At 36.8% G+C, this 20,145-nt stretch overlaps 2 protein-coding genes across 2 annotated transcripts; one reads left to right on the plus strand and one right to left on the minus strand.

The window, feature by feature from the left end:
- Nucleotides 1-921: 921 nt before the first annotated feature.
- cabp7b (calcium binding protein 7b) lies at nucleotides 922-9,879 on the plus strand. Its single transcript, XM_079814301.1, has 5 exons — nucleotides 922-1,918; nucleotides 2,993-3,136; nucleotides 3,517-3,629; nucleotides 4,034-4,181; nucleotides 7,209-9,879. The coding sequence occupies exons 1-5, from the start codon at nucleotides 1,810-1,812 to the stop codon at nucleotides 7,334-7,336; spliced, it is 642 nt and encodes a 213-aa protein (XP_079670427.1). The 5' UTR covers nucleotides 922-1,809; the 3' UTR covers nucleotides 7,337-9,879.
- Nucleotides 9,837-19,237, minus strand: zmat5 (zinc finger, matrin-type 5). Its single transcript, XM_079814302.1, has 5 exons — nucleotides 18,938-19,237; nucleotides 18,790-18,852; nucleotides 18,609-18,689; nucleotides 15,347-15,458; nucleotides 9,837-11,049 (listed from the first exon to the last, which is right to left on the minus strand). Exons 1-5 carry the CDS (start codon nucleotides 19,062-19,064, stop codon nucleotides 10,908-10,910), a joined length of 525 nt encoding a protein of 174 aa, XP_079670428.1. The 5' UTR covers nucleotides 19,065-19,237; the 3' UTR covers nucleotides 9,837-10,907.
- Nucleotides 19,238-20,145: the final 908 nt, after the last annotated feature.

Raw genomic sequence — 20,145 nt, forward strand, 5'->3', positions numbered from 1 at the left:
AAAAAGACACATTTTTACCGTGTTTTAAAATACATGTGTTTTTTACCTTATCAAAGATTTTAACACAACCAAAACACAAACCAACACATTCTCACCTGTGAAAGGTTGTCCTATTTCTTCGGGAATTAAAATCCATTGCAAGATGGCCGTCTGGAGCAGTGGAATGTGGTTTCTATCTATACATGTCTATGTGTAGAAGTGTGTTTTGTTTTGTATGTAAGGAGGGATTGAAATTGCAGAAATTACAGTATTTAAAAACTGTTTAATAAAACGGTGTGTTCAGTTCAGTGCTGTTGTTATAATGGTCAAAAACAGAAATAAAACAATAAATAAATATCCGTTCTGTATATTGGTTATCGGGCACATAAACGTACAAATTATTTGTATCGATATAGGTTATAAAAAATCTATGCTTTAATATAGTTTAATACAGTAATATTTTACAGGTAACACTTTACAACAAGGTCTCATTTGTTAGCATTATGTATTAACTAACATGAACTACCAATGAGTAATACATTTGTCACAGTATTTATTAATTTTTGTTAATTTTAGTTAATAAAAATCCGGCTGTTCATTGTTCCATTCATTGAGACACCGGACGTCAATATGACATTGACTTGAGACGTAACATTTCAAAATGTATTATAAGTGTATTCGCCTACAATAATTCAATAAATGATAAAGCCCCATATACAGCATAGAGTAGGCTAGAAAACCTGAATATATAATTTCTGACTCTTATTCAGATCAGTACCCATTGCGTTACCGACAAAAAAAACGAAAAATAAAGCTAAAAGCTTTTGGAGAAATCGAGAGTTTGATTGAAAGTGGGCTTTGGTAGCTATCTAAGCGCGTTTGAGCGCGCGCATATAGAGTGGGCGAGTGACTTTGTCTGAAGGGACATTTAGGCGCTCGCGCATTCGCGGATCAGACCTCACCGAGGACACATCTGCAGTGCACAGAGAATTCTTGGATTTTTGTTTAGCATCTCGAGATTCCGCAAATCAACTGCCATCAGTCATTTCTAATAGTAGCCTACATCAACACGTTATCATTCTGTAATGGAGGATCCCTTTTTCTCTAGTGCTTTGACATTTCAATTTATTTGACATTAACATGCCACATTTTCTCCGATAATGGACAAAAATTATTAGAATGTTAGAAATCTCGGTGATGCTTCAACATATTCTGATTTGTACAACTCGAGACCGTTCGACTACCTGTAGGATTGCATCAAGCGCGTGAGGGAGGCGGTGATGCCCAGGAGGTAATGCGCATTAATATAATGTGACACAATTCAGATTTTTTGCGCTCGAACGGAGGTTTCTCTGTACATCGTGTATATTTATACCCGGTAAATATAAGCTAATGGAGCCACCGTAATCTCAAGGAGAAACGACAGCACGTTGTTTTGAACAGGCGTTGGGATGCTCTCCGTTTATCCTTCAGACCCAGTTGAAGATGTGCAGAACACGGGGGACATTTCCAGCAATATACGCCTACCTGTACCATACAAGCTCCGTCTGAATGGCAATACTTGAATGTTTGAATTCGTAAAATCATATGGCAATAGTTTTTGCACCTGATGCAAAGCAATCCGCAATCGATCGAACGAATGATCGTTTCTGCATGTGTGCAGAGTGACTAATCGCACCTGGATGAAGATGAATCAGACACGCGTTTTGATTGTTGGCTTTGAGCTTCCAGAAAGCGCTCTGTAGTAAAGTTGCAGTGGCCGAACTACAGGTGCTATATGAAGATCAGGATACAAGCGTTGGCTTTGGCAATTGGCTTGCCTTCGCAGAAATGCCAGTGCGTGCTGTGACTTCCAGGTTCATGTACAGGGGGCTTTGCTCAATTCCAGATATACTCTCCTACAAGGCTCCCATCAGCCTCCCCGAGGATGAAGTGGAGGGTAAGTGATATTTCATTTCAAGTTGAAGGGGGACGTTATCTGTGGCGATAGTGCTGCGAGCACTTTGGGAAGGTGGCATTCAGCACCACGGAGAGCGCCCTGCGGCAGCCTCTATTCTGTCCACAATGAAGAAAGTGCTTGTTTTTTTCCCCCCCTACAACATACTACTGATTTATTTTCTTTTTTTCATGTATAGGCTACTACGAATTGTAGATATTTTCATTTAGATTATGTTGGTTTTGAAACGACCGTGGGAATAAACGCCATCACGTTAAATCTATATGGAGTTCAAAGCTTGCAATGTGACGGGTGATGGTGGGCGTTCATATCTAAACACAAATGTCGCAAATGTCTGTAGAATTTTAACACTTGAATGACAGTCAACAATTACAAATAATGCTGAATCTTTGACAAAGTCACATTTAATGACAAATCTTGATATTTGCTCACATCATATAAAATCAAATATTCATCAGACCATTCCATTCTGTCCATCCAAGTGTCTTAGAGAAACACATTGTGTGTGATTTTATACATATTTTTTTTGTGTCAGCTTTCCAATATGTGTATGCATGTGATGCACAGACCTAGCTGACACTCATTCAGTTCCTGAGAGATAGAGGCCAACCTCTTAATTTTTCCTTAATTATATTTAGTGATGTGGGGAATTTATTTAAAGCATTTTAATTTATGAAAAGAGTTGGAATATGAAATCAGATAGCATATCTCATGTCTGCTTTAGCTATATTATAGTCTATTGCGTCCATATATAGACCATTTACACCATGTTGGCTCAAAAACATGCAATGATAAAAGTGTCCTCTTTATTTGATATGTTTACAGACTCTCTGAATAATGGCAAATGAAAACATGGCTCGTCAAATGAAAATATTTTCAGAATATTTCCTTGTGACTATTATTAATGACCCCCCTTTAGAGGATGTCAGAAAGTGGTCCAACTTTCCAATCAGGCATACTTAATATATACTAAATGTTAACGTTAATATTAGGATCATTAGAAAAGTTTACGGCATTGTATGTTGTGACACGGCAATGTATCTGGCACATCTGCAGAGATCCGTGAAGCCTTTAAGGTGTTTGACCGTGACGGGAATGGATTCATCTCAAAACAGGAGCTGGGAGTGGCCATGCGGTCTCTTGGTTACATGCCAAACGAAGTGGAGCTGGAGGTGATCATTCAGAGACTGGACATGGATGGTATATCAGCCCTCACAAACATTTCATGTTTTGGACACACAAGCTCTGCACATTTCAGCACATAACATTCTGTGCTAAATTATGTGATATTCTTTGGATCACTATTCCTTTGTCTTGTTTTGATTACATCTAAGCACTTTAGTTACGGGAGCAATTATTAGAGAGGTATGGCGGAATTGCAAATTCAATATAAAACAACTGCAAGAGCAAAACAATTCAATATTGTAATGATAATTGTGAATCATTGAACAAAGGCCTGATGTTTCTGATAACGATTCAAAGATTAGAGTCTGGCTGTTCTGCTGGATCAGCGTAAGCTTACAATCTCCCATCAGGTTACAGTGAAGCTGGTCTCTGTTTTCGTATCTTTCATTTTGCAGGTGACGGTCAGGTTGACTTTGAAGAGTTTGTAGCACTTCTCGGACCAAAACTGTCTTCAGCTGGTATGCCTGACAGGTTCCACGGAGCCGAGTTTGACTCCATATTCTGGAAGGTGTGGAGGTTTTCTTTGAAATAATCTCAATTATTGTGCCCCATATATAGTCTCAATGATTAGTTCTGTCTGTCTTCAGCTTTACTTTGCCCCATTGTTCTGTGACTCCCTGTGATTACTGGTGGAAAAAAAGATTATTCATACATTATTCACACTCTGCAATTAGCTTGCTGACATTCCTTTGGTAGTAATATCACTGAATTAAAATTAATGTTGAAAGTGCTGCTTTAATCCATTAAAAGGCAATATTCTCTTAAATGGGCTATTTAGTATAACTAATCTGTGCATTAGCCGCTGATCATTTATAGCGGTTATATAATCATTTGCAGGAACATTTGGCATTTTGAACATTGTTCCTTTAATGAATTGGTCGATTTTACTCTCGTTTCTTCTTGTGTCATTAGTGTGACATGCAAAAGCTGACTGTGGATGAGCTGAAGAGACTACTGTATGACACCTTCTGTGACCATTTGACTATGAAAGACATTGAGAACATTATAATGACAGAGGAGAGTCACTTAAACAGCCCCGAGTGCCAAGTAGATATTGACAGTAAGTCTTCATACACTAACAATTCTCAAAAGAAAAAAGAAAGGGGAAAAAAACATAACAAAACTGATACAAACATGATACCATCGACCTTGACTGTTTGTCTCTAGCATATGCGCTCCATGTGTGTGCCCACGCATTCATTTCATTATGAAGTGTCTGGGCATTATCATGTCAATCAAATTTGTCTGTCAACTCCATTAAAAACCCAAGACACTGAGGCCATTGCTGCAGTGTAGAAAAACGATCTATTTTTAGCTGAAATATATGCTGTTGATAGTCCTGGGGAAATAAAGGAGCTCATGAATCTGTTTGAGCAGGACAGTAGGGAGTGTCTCAATCTGCAATTGAGAACTTGCACACCTCATACTCTTTGGTAGAAAATATATTTGTATAAAGACAGGGGCTAATTTCAGATTAGCATACTGGAATATTACCCTAATTATTTCTGCCATGTATATACATAGCAGAAATAGTAAGAGTAGAATGGTACTATGCAATATCGAATTCAGCCAGTCGCTTGTTTCGTTATTAGTTAATCCGTGCTTATGAGCAAATCAATCACTGCATCCGAAATATAGTATGCAAAAACAGTATGATAAAAAGTAGCATGTCCAAACACATAGGCTACATCCGAATTCGCATACTTCTCTACTATATAGTATGCCAAAAACAGTATGCTAAAAGTGTAGAATGTCCAAACACATAGTTTACATCTGAAATCACATACTTCCCTACTATAGTATGCCAAAAACAGTATGTTCAAAGACTAGCACGGCCAAACACATAGGCTGCATCCAAAATTGCATACTTCCCTACTATATAGTACGTGAAAAACTGTACGCTAACAGAGTAGCATGTCCAAACACATAGGCTGCATCCAAAATCGCATATATCACTACTATATAGAAGGTGAAAAAACATACGCTAACATAGTAGCATGTCCAAACACATAGGCTACATCTGAAATCACATACTTCCCTACTATATAGTATGCCAAAAACAGTATGTTCAAAGAGTAGCACGTCCAAACACATAGGCTGCATCCAAAATTGCATACTTCCCTACTATATAGTACGTGAAAAACTGTACGCTAACTGAGTAGCATGTCCAAACACATAGGCTGCATCCAAAATCGCATATTTTACTACTATATAGTAGGTGAAAAAACATACGCTAACAGAGTAGCATGTCCAAACACATAGGCTACATCTGAAATCACATACTTCCCTACTATATAGTATGCCAAAAACAGTATGTTCAAAGAGTAGCACGTCCAAACACATAGGCTGCATCCAAAATTGCATACTTCCCTACTATATAGTACGTGAAATACTGTACGCTAACAGAGTAGCATGTCCAAACACATAGGCTACATCTGAAATCACATACTTCCCTACTATATAGTAGGTGAAAAACTGTACGCTTACAGCGTAGCATGTCCAAACACATAGGCTACATCTGAAATCACATACTTCCCTACTATATAGTATGCCAAAAACAGTATGTTCAAAGAGTAGCATGTCCAAACACATAGGCTGCATCCAAAATTGCATACTTCCCTACTATATAGTACGTGGAAAAACTGTACGCTAACAGAGTAGCATGTCCAAACACATAGGCTACATCTGAAATCACATACTTCCCTACTATATAGTAGGTGAAAAACTGTACGCTAACAGAGTAGCATGTCCAAACACATAGGCTACATCTGAAATCAAATACTTCCCTACTATATAGTAGGTGAAAAAACGTACGCTAAGAGTAGCATGTCCAAACACATAAGGTGCGTCCCAAATCGCATACTTATGCACTATTCTATAACGTTTTTAAGTATAACGAGTGTGTTCACACTGAAAATTCCAAAAAGAAAAAGTGCACTTTAAATACCCGGATGATGCACTAAATTAACGGAAAAAACTAAGTGTGGAATGTTGGACACTTCATGCACTCAACTGTCGCAGATTTTATTACGTAGTGGAGGGGGAGGCACTATCAGATTCCGATGTTGAATGACAAAATAACCATGTAAAGTTCATACACTACACGGTTGAGTACATAGTGCATAAGTAGTGTATAAGTGCATAGTGTATAGTGCGTCATTTGGGACACAGCTATAGGCTACATCCGAAATCGCATACTTCCCTACTATATAGTAGATGAAAAACAGTATGTGACAAAAGAAGTATGTCCGAATTCACAATACTCAAAAAGAGTAGGCAAAAATTACGGGATTCTTAAGTGTGCATACGATAGACACTTTACTATCCCATGAGGCCATGGAAGAGGATTTATTAATATTATTTAGTAACTGACGCTGGGAGGTCACATGATAATGACAGCAATGTAGTACGTCCAGATTACATTCATACTACACACACACTCAGACTATACAGAACATACTTTTCAGAGGTTGTGAAGTAATTATTTATTCAAAATAGAGTGTGCAATTTTTGGATGCAGCCAGATGACCTACTACTTCTGCCGAGATTTTGAAGTATGCATTTGATAAACACTTTCCTATCCCATGAGGCCCCAGGAGAGGATTTTTGAATGGCGGTGGAGTGATGCAAACTGACGCTGTAGGTCACATGACTGTGACAACATGGCAGATGTAGTTTGTCCGAATTTCATTCATACGTATACAGTATATTCATACTATATAGAACATACTTTTTAATGGTCATTAAGTAAGTTTCAAACCAAATGTAGCTATAGAGTATGCGATTTCAGACGCAGCAACAGATAAATTAACGCACTTATAAAGACAGTCACTTGTCGCCACCTACTTATGAAACTATATAACCTACAGAAAGAGGCACTGAAAAGTCTTTACTATACTAATGGACAGACTGACAAGTGGAGTGATACAAACAGTGAAAAGTCCTAGAGGGGTTGGACTATATCACCAATCAGATTCAAGGACCGCTGCATGGTGTATAGCTAAATATATACTGTATGTCTGTTGGAAAAACCCAAAAGATATCTATAAAAATCTTTTCTCTTCCCTTTTTCTTCTTGTTTTCGAAGCAAGTCCCATGCAACAAGTCAAGCACACCTGTGTGCGCAAGAGCTTGATTTGTGCCTTCGCCATTGCATTTATCATCAGCGTCATGCTCATCGCAGCCAATCAGATGCTTCGAAGAGGAATGAAATGAACAGTTCTGTTTCTAAGACAACAGATGACTGACAAAAGGAAACAAGGTAAAAATGCAAAAAAGTCCACTAATGTCGCTAGTTTCTAATGATCACAGTTTTACAGAAACACCAAAGGCTGCACTCATTCTACTATAAACTCAAGGTAAAGACTGACTGTTGTTAGACAGGCAGAAGAACAATTTAGTCCAAAACAATATAGTTTAAAAGTGTCATGGTCATTATTGTGCAGAAACAAAACGGGGGCAATTAGTAAGGATCATTTTCCTATAAAATATGACATTTTCCTTACGTTACAAAGTAGATCTATTATAATGTAGCACATATTATATTGTATTGTTGTAATTCACTTTATATCAACACTGTGTTAGAGTCATTATATAACATGACAAAAATATTTCCCCAATTTGTAACAACATTGTCTCACCGGATCATGTATGAACATGGATATTTGTCTATACAGAAAGAAATGAAAGATTAAATATTATTTGTCTAAGTCACTAAGAGTAGTTAGGCTCTGAGCAATTAAAAAACAAACAAAATGAATGTACTAGGAAATTTACCAGAAACAAACTGTGATGGAAAATAGAGTATACATTTGGTGACAACCCAAAGTGTTACCGAATCGAACCTGTGCAATTGTCTTTTGTTAACTTGCAAAAACAGTATTTCTTCCAGTCTTGACTCTCAGGATTGTTTGTTGACAGGTGTTTTATTAATTTGTGTGAGAAAAAGCATTGTGAAAAATGCCTGAATATTACAGACTATTTGTATTGTGTGCCACACGAGGCTAAATGTTTTTGTCGATATCCTGCAATATAACTGTTCTGAGTGTTAATACATATGATTACATATTTGCATGAAATGTTTCTTAGCATTTGGATAACATCAGTGTTGTCAGTGAATTATCCGTCTGTATCAATATTATAATTATTTTCTTTAACAATGTGCGGTTTTCATTGTTCTGGGGTGTTGTAATTTGTATAATGGCAAATTCTTCATTTATGAATCATGCCATTAACTTTCTCTCAACATTATATGGGTAACACTCTACAATAAGGTTTCATTTGTTAACATTAGTTCATGTATTAACTAACATAAACTAACAATGAGCAATACATTTGTTACAGTCTTTGTTAATGTTAGATAATGTCGTTCATTGTTTATTCATGTTAGTCCACTGTGCATTAACGAATGTTATCAAATACATATATTAGTAAAGGTTGAAATTAAAAAATAATACTTTAGAAGTATTGTTTATTCTTAGTTCATATATTAAAGGGATAGTTCACCCAAACATGAAAATTCTTTCATCACTTACTCACCTGTATGAGTTTCTTTCGTCTGCTGAACACAAAAGATATTTTGAAGAATATGGGTAACCAAACAGATGATGGGCCCCATTGACTTCTCTATAGAAGTCATCTGTTTGACAATGATGACAGAATTGTCATCCCTTTAATTACCTAATGTTAACTAATGAAATATTATAGTAAAGCGTTACTCCAATGTCTCCACATTATCCTGGTCAACTGGAAAATTACAGGTTAGGTTTAAAACTTTCATTCCTTTTAAGTTTAACCATTCATAACTCAAAGGGAATGAAACACCAGTGTACATTATTCTAAAGTACTATTTTGAACCTAATAGCTTTAAGTTTGGTGTGAGTTAATGGTAACAAGCAATATTTGGCTTATGCATACACTGAAATAAATGTATGCATCCAGCATCTATCTGTAAATTATGCATTTGTCAGTAATCTCAGTGCCTAAACAGTAAGTTGGATGGTGTTGTTTTGTGTATTAGGTTTGGAGTTCAAAGTCTATATTTTTGTGCACTTTCAGTACATGTGTTTATGCTATATCACATATGACAAATTAATTGATATAAATAATGTTTTCTCTGACTTCTGAAAAACAATAATGTATGTCTGTCATGACTAAGCATTTAAATGGATCTGCAACTGCATATGATTGAAATTATAGGAGCATTGCATTTACCGAGGTTGTAGAGTGAAGCTTGATTGAGATTAATATTATACATTGCAGAAGGTATTTCTATTATGTGTAATCAGCAAACTCAGACATTCTGACTTGCTGCTTTTTTACACATCGGACCATGAAAGGGATGCTGACATGATGGCTCAACCATTGCGCAAAATAAGCGATGACGAAAACCTCTTTCTTTGCAGTTGCATGCATTTGTAATTTTATGACATGTTGTATTGCGTAATGTTAAAGTCAGCCTTTGTTCTCAAAATATGCAACCTATGCTTTTTGATGACAATTTACTGTGATAGATATATATAAAAATTGAGATATACTGATTTCAGGACACCAGAAACATATCATGCTTTCGATTTCCAAAGCTCAAGCATGTGATCTTCTGTGGAAATTGTTTTTACGCACTAATAGGGTATTATTGTTTAACATAGTTAAACTAACATAGTTGTTTAACATGTTTTTTTAATCAGAGTAATAAATGGGTAAGACTCCTAGAATTATATGAAATATAGTTTTATTTTTGTATTTTCCCAATATTTCTTCTTATTTCACATGGAAAAAATTACAGCACATCTATTGCATTCAACATAATGGCTGATATACACTTTGGCAGTTACAAATTGGCTCACATAATTATATTAATGTAGTGATGTAACAGTAATATATACAATGTATGTAACTTTATATTTCATCAATGTAGCCCTAGAAAACCACCTTGAATCTATGATGTGCCAAAATGTGCTGATGTCACACTTAAATGTACCATGTGAACAACTGAATTAAACCAGTGGTGCTTCTTCTTTGGTCTTTTTCATTATTCCCCCCATTCAACATTTTTGCATTTGAGAGTAAAAAATCAGATTGCGAGTTTCAGAGAAATTACTGTGAGTTTGGCTGAATTTATTTGGTCACATTTTCACACAAATACACTTATAAAATACATGCTTTGGTGGAACGGGTCGGCTGTCTTTCTTTTTTGCAACTGATGCTGGTAACTAAACTCTACTAGACCAGCAAAAAGTATCTAGCGATGACGCAGAGGCTTTTAGATGACTTATTTTATCTTTGCTCCAACAGAACTTTTCATCACCAGGCCTATAAATCTAATACATCCCAGTCAAGTGTAACATTCATCAGTGAAGACAACGGGAATTTACTTAAGTCCATGCTAGCTACCAGTACAAAAAGTCCCTGCAACAAGCAATCAGGACTAAATTGAAAACACTTGCCTCATCTGAATTTCAATCTAAACCACAGAAGGCAGACAAAAACAATAGCGTTCAGCCTGAGAACACCATCAACATCTTGATAAATAGCAAATAAAAGCAACCAATTATGTTAACTTCTAACTTTAACAGAAATAACATCATGTGCTCCTTTACAGACACAAATAACTCTGTATTATGAAATTCATTGCACTGGATTTATTAAAAAAAGCATTTTCTTTCAGCATGCACCTCGACTTCTATAGTTATCCAATTTCATACAAATATGTACATTGTTTTCACTTCAAAGAAATTATTTAAAGTCCTAAAATCGTTAAAAAAAAACTATTTTTACAAACTCCATTTCAACCCCATTCATTTTGAAGTGTCACTCTCCAACCAGAATTTGGTGGAGGATGTAGAGATGGAGGAAGATCTGGAATAGACAGCAGATACGGAGGTATCTCAATGTTTTCAGTGCATTCTTCCTCTTCCACCTTTAAAACTCTGAAAATAAAAGGAGTAACAGGTTAAACTGCAGAGCTCAAGATCATGTGTGTGTATTCTACCACTGGAACCTATATGCAGGTAATTATGCAAATGAAACAGCTGCAGGCATCTCATTTTAATGTGTCAAGGTGACCTCTAAAACAAGATTTTTCATGTATTTTGAATGCTCTGAAGCACAATTGCACCCAAGCAGCTGGAATTCCTCATACATAAAGATAAGCAACATGTTCAATCATAACATAAAACTGGTTGGAAAAAGTGTCTCTGTTTTTGCTATGCTAAACCCCAGAAAACGGGTAACATAAGCATCATCTTTCATGGTAGACTGTGAATTGTGAGTTCCGTGTGAGCAGGGCTGGATATGGGGGGGGGGGGGGGGGGGGGGGGGGGGCTAACGTCAGGGAAAACAGAGTCTGGAGTGAATTTCGAGGGGGGACAGTGTTTCAGTCAGTTCAAATTGGTTAGACTTTTTTTAGGGAAATTATACGGATCTCTAGCTTTCAGCTCAAATTCAGCACGAAAACATAGCGCAAATAAAATATATTTATTAAGTGTATATTTGTGGCCATAGCCAACAATACATTGTATGGGTCAAAATTATCGATTTTTCTTAATTAGAATTTTAAGTTAAGATCATGTTCCATGAAGATATTTTGTGAATTTCCTACCGTAAATATATCGCAAAAATGTATTATTAGTAGTAATATGCATTGCTAAGGACTTCATTTGGACAACTTTAAAGGTGATTTTCTCAATCTGTTTTTGCACCCTCAGATTCCAGATTTTCAAATAGTTGTATCTTGGCCAAATATCATCCTATCCTAACAAACAGTACATCATTGGAAAGCTTACTTATTCAGATCCAAAATTTGACCCTTATGACTGGTTTTGTGGTCCAGGGTCAAATATAATTTAAAAAAATGCACCGGTACAAATCAGCTATATCTACTAAAAATTTGGCAAACATAGCTACAATCACAGCGGAAAATTACGCTGCCGCTGAACCAGAGAAAGCAGTTGTCAGGTATAGGTATGTAAAGTTGTCTATGTTGCAGTAATACAAAGTATTATCACAGAAGTACCGAAATAAAAGTTTATAGTTCGGATATAAACCCTGATCAAAATAGAGTAAAAAAGGTCCTTATGAGTGAGTCATTGAATAATTTATTCAAACTGATTTTTTTTTTTAAGAATTTGTTCAAATTAATTTAATATTTTTTAAATAGACTCCAGCAACTGACATTTTGACAGAACCTCTAGTAAATTATATGTTATAGCAGTCTATTCAGAAGTGTGATCTCTGTTTTATTAAACAAACAAAAACTGTAATTCGCAATTTCCAGGGGCCTGTTCTTCATATGTGGATTACTCAATTAGCTGGATTTCATTGTTGACGATTTGACATGATCCAGGATTATAAGGTTCTCCAAAGCTCATCCCAGAGTTGCTGTCATAGCAACAGGTTCGAGAGCAGGCTTATTTCATGTAAACGGGATTAGATTGCATCTTTTTAAGCGGATGTGATACTTAAAGTCTGTCGCAGCCACTGCTACTTTCTTACAAGAGTACCTTATTGAACCAGGAACAATAATAATTTAAAATAATAATAATAATAATAATAATAATATAGATGCTATTATGAAAAAAATAGTATAATGTTGTGTATAGTCTATCATAATATAGACAGTTTTACTCACTGAGAGATTTATTTGTGGGGGAATAATTACTTAATAATTGTATTGGAGTCTTACACACGTGATGTACAGTTAGTCTATGCTGTACATTCATTTAAACGGTGATGGCTATTATGGGAGTGGCATGATGCAGCGCAGGAGACACAGGAACTTAGTAAAAAAATGTTGTCTGCTGTGCTGTCGAACTTTAATTAATGCGGCGAGTCGGCCACATAACAAATCTGCTTCACAGGTAAAATTAAGTGAACTGCCAATTACATTGAAATAAAAATGTAAAGCCTGTACAAATTCTAGAAATCATATTTGGGAATCAAGTAGCAAACAGTACATTTCCATGATCTATTATAACTTTTATGTCGTTTTGGTCGCTTGACTGTTTCCTTATAAAGGTCCAGACAAGTTTGAGTATCGATATATATCTGCCCTTTCCAATGAACACAAGAACGTGCAGTAATCAGATAACTTGATCCAGATATTTTAATAAAATCCGCAAATTCGTTTGAAGAAACAAATAAGCCAGAGATCAGTTATCACAATTAGAAAATCTGTCATCTGTCAAATCATCTTAGATGTATTAAGCGAGGTATAAAGTACGGACCACTGCTCATTGAGTAAAAACCTCATGTGATGAAACAGGTTGTATGAAGAGGAGATCAACTCATTAATAGTATTTCAAATTCTGACATTTCTGAACATTAGGAAGCAAAATGTTTTTTTAAAAATTCCCATGTCTCCGGTAATACCCACAAAACAAAAACGAATTTTCAAATTTCATCAAATTTGAACCCTTTTAACCATTGTTTTAGAAAAAGGATAAGTCGGTATTATATTATATTTTCTAGATACATTATTTTGTCAAATTATTTAGATTTTTTTAAATGCACATTAGCTTCCTTTTCCCTTAAAACTGGATTCACATTTAAAAGTATTTGATATTTGTTGATTTCCAAAGCACTACTGAGCACAGTTTTCTGTAACCTGAGGACAAATGTATTTAAAATGTTTGTGAGACCTGTTCAATTCTGCATGCACCACATATGCAGATTCTTACACAATCTTTAATTTGGTCAGAATTAAATGGGCAATTATCTCCAAGCAGGGATTCTGTTGAATGAACATGTTTGTGCCACACACAATTCATAAATTTCATGTGCCTGTCATGTGCCTGTTTTGAAATGAATCAAGATTTTTTTGGGGTGGAAACATGACATATGTTCAATGTAATTATAGAAGATTTTATATTTGTATACTAGGGATGGCTCGATACCACAATTTTGTCTTCGGTACGGTACCACAATCTAATACCGAAGTACCGATATTAAATCGATACCATACAGGGTCTGAATTTTGATGCGGGTATTGTGCATAATTTTGCTCACTCTCTCAAGTTTTGGGTTTATGAAGCGGGAAATTACCGCAAATGTTTATTATTAAATTAATCAACAAAGATTGTCACATCAATCAGTCATTTGGAAACTTTTTTGTAAGTAATTTCAGCATTACTGCGCGTCTCCATTGCTTCTGGCTTGAAAAGACATCGCACCTGCACTATAAAAGCAATCTGCGCACTCAGATTCAACACTTTCGCTTCCGTTGCGGGACAACTGACGGTAATCACTGCCCACCTTTTTAAACCTCGGCAATTTGAACATGCAAGCGATTTTATAGCATTTCGTAATACATATGGGATGAGAGCTCTTTGAGAGTTTTCTTTGCGCTCATGCCAACAACAAACACACACACACACACACGCCTAAAGAGCTCGCGCATTCCAAATTAAGTTGTTTTTCCTCAGTCAAATACACACAAAATTATGTCAAAAATGTCAATCTTTAGTGAGTAGTTACATAAACACAGTTGGTTATGTCTTTCGCGGATGTAGTGCAATAGTGCAATAGTATGCGTGCAAATATTATGAGGTCTAAACGTCACTGGTTGAAACGAACGCTGGAGATTTCTTTATATTTAAACGATACGATCTTATGTATGTGCGTTAATCAGTGTTAAAAGAAAAATGTCTAAATTAGATCGTTAGAATTATGCACTCACCTGTCGATCTCTTAATGTCTTACAAGTCAGGAATTAAGTGACGGATGCTTGGCAAGGTTTGATGGTTCTTCAGCAGTTTTATAAGCAAAGTAATTCCAAATTTCACGTCTACTCCTCTCTTTATTAATGAGTTTTGTGCGTGTTAAGTGAGATTCAACTGCTGTATTCATCTTGTTCTGTTGCCACATTTGCCGGTTTCGCGTCAGTTTGGGTAGCGCGCTGCCACCTAGCGGTGAACTTCGGAACAGCAGCATATACCGAAATGAGCAAAATCATGATATCGTACCGTTTGAAATAAAATATATACCGGTATTTTTGCAGTACCGGTATACCGCGCATCCCTATTGTATACATCTGAAAAGTCGCTGAAAGTAAAAAAAGAACAATAAAAAATATTCCCACCTAAAGTCCCCCCAATGAATCTCAGCCATTTCTAGACATGCGTGTGAGGAAGAAAGCAAGGTGATCATTTGTCAATGATCAATTAAACACATTGGAAACAATCCAGCCTTTCCAAATCCCCATTCTTTGCAGTATCCTGCATTAAGTACCTTCCTGATGTCAAAGCAGCTCGTTTCTTCTCTCTTCTGGAGAGCCATTCATCAATGCTGCACTTAGTAGACGATCTATCTTGGTCAGGGTCTTCCTTCCGTCGCTTTTCATCTGACAGGAAATGAAAACTTAGTTTAACAAATAGTAAAATGTTCAAGTGTATGTCAACAGCCTTAAGCATTAAGCATGTCTTCTCAGTTCAGTAAACTTTAAACTATGGCTTAAAGATCATTGATACACCTAAAAGGAATCAGGAGTAGGGAAATGAACGATAATATATGGAAATTAACTGCAATTAATGGGAATAAATTGCAGGTTAGCCTATAACAGGGAACTTAAATGTAGTTGGGGGAAAAAAGAATCAATGCTTGCAGCATAATCCTGGTTAAAAAACAAACAAATTTAATGCAAATTCAGCTGAATTTCTACCCTGCGCATTCCTCAATCACATGCACACTACCCACAGGCTACTGAGGCCACACCCCCTGCACTGTGCATCTTGATGGGACTTTTTAAAAGTTTATTACAATTCTACTCACGAAACATTTCACAAGTCATGTTTTACTATTTGTAGTAGTTTGCATGCATGTCTGCTTATGATCAAACAAAATGTTTACCTCAATTAATTAATTTTCAATTAATTCCCGTTTAGTTTCCAACTGGGAATATTTCCAAAACTCCACAGCTTAACCCTTGTGTGTCCATATATTTTGCCTGTGTTAATGCCAATTGCATACATTTTGGCACAAGTGTGTATTGTTATTGGTGTATTTTACTATTTAACCCCCATTTCCTTTAATAAATATATTTTACACTAGATACACAAAATAGTTACACTCACGACCTTAAGGATTTCCCCATTGAAACAGCAATTTTTAATCTCAGGGCCATTTAACTATAGAATGATGCAGTCTTTGTTAATATGCTTTCATTCTGTTTGTCAAGGCTTCCAAATTAAAAAATGTACCAGATGGCGGCATTTTTTTCAAGTTTGGCCTATAAAGCAAATACTCTGCATATTATAGAGCCAATTGGATAAATGATGCCGCTAACATGGATATCAGAGTGTGGCTTGTATGTGTGTAATTAAAAAAAGTGTGTGTGTGTGTGTGTGTGTGTGTATTATTCGAGAGAGAAAAACTCTACTGCAAATCACAAATCCAACCACTGTGTGTACCAGTAAATCTTACTGAAAGCTAATTTTTTTGAGATATCAACATCAAATTTGGAACACAACTTGTTTAGATTTATGGCTTTGATTTTCTAGCAGTTTGGAGTTCAAAATGTTTTATTTAATATATATTATATATAAAATTATGTTAATAAATCATTTTCATACACTTAAAACTCAATAACTTTTTTGTTCACTTTCTTAAAGGTCCCATGGCATGGCATTTTTCTATTATTTTATAATGTTTCCTGAGGTGTACTTATATTGTTAGTATGATTTTTACATCATAAAATGTCATAATTTAGAAATAAAAGGCATTTTTTCTATACTGCTGTTTGCCCTGTGGCTGACTGCCCTGCTTCAAGAGGCGTGTCTGCTGTGAGACTTCAGTAAAAACGCCCACTGTTGTGATTGGCTGACATCTTTGCATTTGAAATGAGCGGAGGGGGCGTGGTTTAACGAGGTCTACGAGGCACGAGCAGGCACGAGCTGCTGCCAGAGAGACGGATGGAGTGGAGTTCACTTCACATCAGTTCTGTCAGTCTCAGTTCAGTGAACTGTTATAGTTACAGCATATACTTCAGGTTATTAGTCTATTTCTAGTCGGAGGGACTGTCACTCATGTCAGAAAGTTAGTAACTTTAGTAAATTATGGATCAGCGCTGACTCGAGACGCGAACCGTTTAGAACGATTCAGTCCGATTTGGTGAACTGATTCGGTTCACTAAAAAGAACCGGTTCAAAAGAAAGATCGTTCGCGAACCGGACATCACTAATGTACCAGAGATGGAGCGATTGCTAACAAAGTTATTAATAGTAACTACTGAGTTATGAGAGCGCTGTCTGTCAGCGCGAGTTTATTGTGTTTGTATCTGAGAGTTCTGAATAAACACGAGTCCCAGTCACACCGAGTCCTTCTTCATCATTATTACCAACTTTGTAACACTTGCAAAGTACCATTACAGCTGTCGAGATGAACGAGTTACGAGTAAGTGTTGATAATAGTGTAATAGTTGATAAATGTTCCTATCATATGAAAGGCGTCAGTGCATTGAGTACACAGCGCAAAAAAAGACACAACAGCATTAATCAAATGTAATCCAGTTTATTGTGGGGAAAGCTGCCTAGCCCGGATATGCTCACGCTTACCCCCCCTTCTGCTTAATCTCGCGCCGCGTAAGGCGCCTCCGCTGTGGGCCAGATGCAGTACTGGGGGTCGGTGATGTTGAAGGCCGACCGGTCAGTGCAGCCCGAGCTTCGGCGTGTGTGAGGTTTATCTCTAAAGATTTTACTCTGCTGATGTTGAGCAGAAACGACTGTATGCACATTGTAGAACAGATAGACGCGACGAGGACGTACAAAAACACTGACTCACAAGATAGAAAACACGAAAACACCATTCTGTCTGGAGAGAGAGAAGCCGCTGCGTGTGCACGAATAATAAATAATTAGCTACACATCAGAAATCACTGATCACAGATCAGAAGGAACTGAAAAAAGACTTCTGTTTTCATTTGTACATCCAAACACTGAGAAACTGCCAGCGTTCACTCATTCACAAGCAATGATCACTCGAGCGCTTGCATGGGCGTGCTAGATTCTCTGGGTGGAGGAAAGGGAGGGAACCGTTCCTGCTTGGACGTCAAACCAGGAGACTTCAGGATTGGCTCGTCTGGCCTGTCATTTTCTCACAGGCAGAGAAAGACAGCCAGAACTCGGGTTTACACCGATCAACATTTCTATCCACTTGGGGACAATATTCAGGCTAGGGGAACTCATATTAATGTTGAAAAACCTCATAAAATGAAAATTTCATGCCATGGGACCTTTAACTTTTGTTTTAGATCAACAAAAATCTGGCAAGGGTCTTCTTTAAAATGAAACCAAAGTTAAGTCTGTGCTCCAAAGCTTCAAAATTGTATGACTTTTTGTATGATTTTTGTTGTTGTTGTTGACATGGCCATTTTTGTCCTCTAAAGACCTTAAAGTAACTGTTTAAAATTGATGCACACCCCATGGAAAGTTTCTGGAAATGTTCCTCCCCTTTACAACCCAAATGAGGAGATCACTATAGCAAGATAGCAACTCACCATCAATCTTTTGCTCCAGCATCTTCATGTACCTCTCAGACATGTGTGAAAAACGACAGTTTGTGCCAAATACACACTGTCCTGAAAGACATAAGAGAAACAACAACACTATTAGGTTCGTAAAACAAAATGTATTTAACTAAAGAAAGAACACATCGGTTTACTCTGTCAAATGTCTTACCTGTCTGAAGAAACTTTCTGCAGGGCTCCTTTGTCCGCTCCTCATTTAAAACTGTGGCAGCGTCTGAAAATAACAATTAAAAACGTGTTTTACATCTACATAATTGTTCTAAAGGCTTCTGCTGCAGTGTGTAGTTTCCTGCGAGTACCTCTGAAGTTGTCAAACCAAGCTTTCTTCACCCGGTGGTGCTGGACGCCGTACAGGTGCTTCTTTCTGTTGTGTAGGTTGTCCTGAAAGCTGCGATCACAGTAGTCGCAGTAATACCTCTTCCCCATTGTTCTCGATGCAGAAAAGACTACAAATCAGACTTAAATTAAAACAAAATTAATTAATTAAATATATGTATATTTCAAAATAAATGTTAGAACCCGTCTTTGATTAAAGACATGTTTCTTCTGTCCGCCAGTTCAATATGGCGGCGACAACAACATGCTGGCTGCGCAGACTCAGAATTAAGTAACGTATAGCACCCTCTAGCGGACAGACACTTCACCGTCACCACCTTATAAACGTTTACACTCCACATTCGAGACTGAAAAGTCAAAATTGTTGGCGTATTTTACGAGTTATCAACTATTATTGTGCAGACTATCTTGATTTCATGTTTATATGTCTGTGTCATAAACGGAATCATGTAAAAAATGTCATAATAGCTACTAGCCTACTATAAATATAATGTTTAGGTCTGTTATTATTCAAAAGATTACTTTGTCTGTGTCATATGATCATAAGACATTTAATACACTGCAGTAGTCAGTTGCATTATGTTGCAATATTGTTGAATAAATATTACATTACTGGGCTGCGTTTCCCAAAAGCATCATGAGAGACCATTGGTGTTAATTGTTCAACAATCAATTTAGGCTTACGATGCATTTGGAAAACACAGCCCTGGTCAGTTGAAACATTTTGGTAGTGTACTTTTCACCGGTTACAGTTGCGACCAAGTATTAAAGAAAGTTGGTGTCTAATGGGTTGTGGCCCACAAAGTTGTGGGCAGTTGGGGGCCTAATGTTAGAGAGTCAGATAACCCAAAGGTTGTGGATTCAGTTCTCAATCTCAACAGGAAACGACTGAGGTACAACTTGAGTAAGACATCTAGCCACAGCGAATGGCTGCCCACTGCTCTGTGTGTGTGTGTGTGTGTGTGTGTGTGTGTGTGTGTGTGTGTGTGTGTGTGTGTGTGTGTGTGTGTGTGTGTGTGTGTGTGTGTGTGTGTGTGTGTGTGTGCAACTTGGATGGGTTAAATGCAGGGGACACTTCACTACATCACACATAACATTTAAAAAATGTTTTAATGCACATTGCTTTTTTTATTTCGACTAGATTTTACATAGCTGGGACTAATTAGGGTTT

The sequence above is a fragment of the Gobio gobio genome, assembly GCF_949357685.1.
Source record: "Gobio gobio genome assembly, chromosome: 4".
Taxonomy (NCBI): domain Eukaryota; kingdom Metazoa; phylum Chordata; class Actinopteri; order Cypriniformes; family Gobionidae; genus Gobio; species Gobio gobio.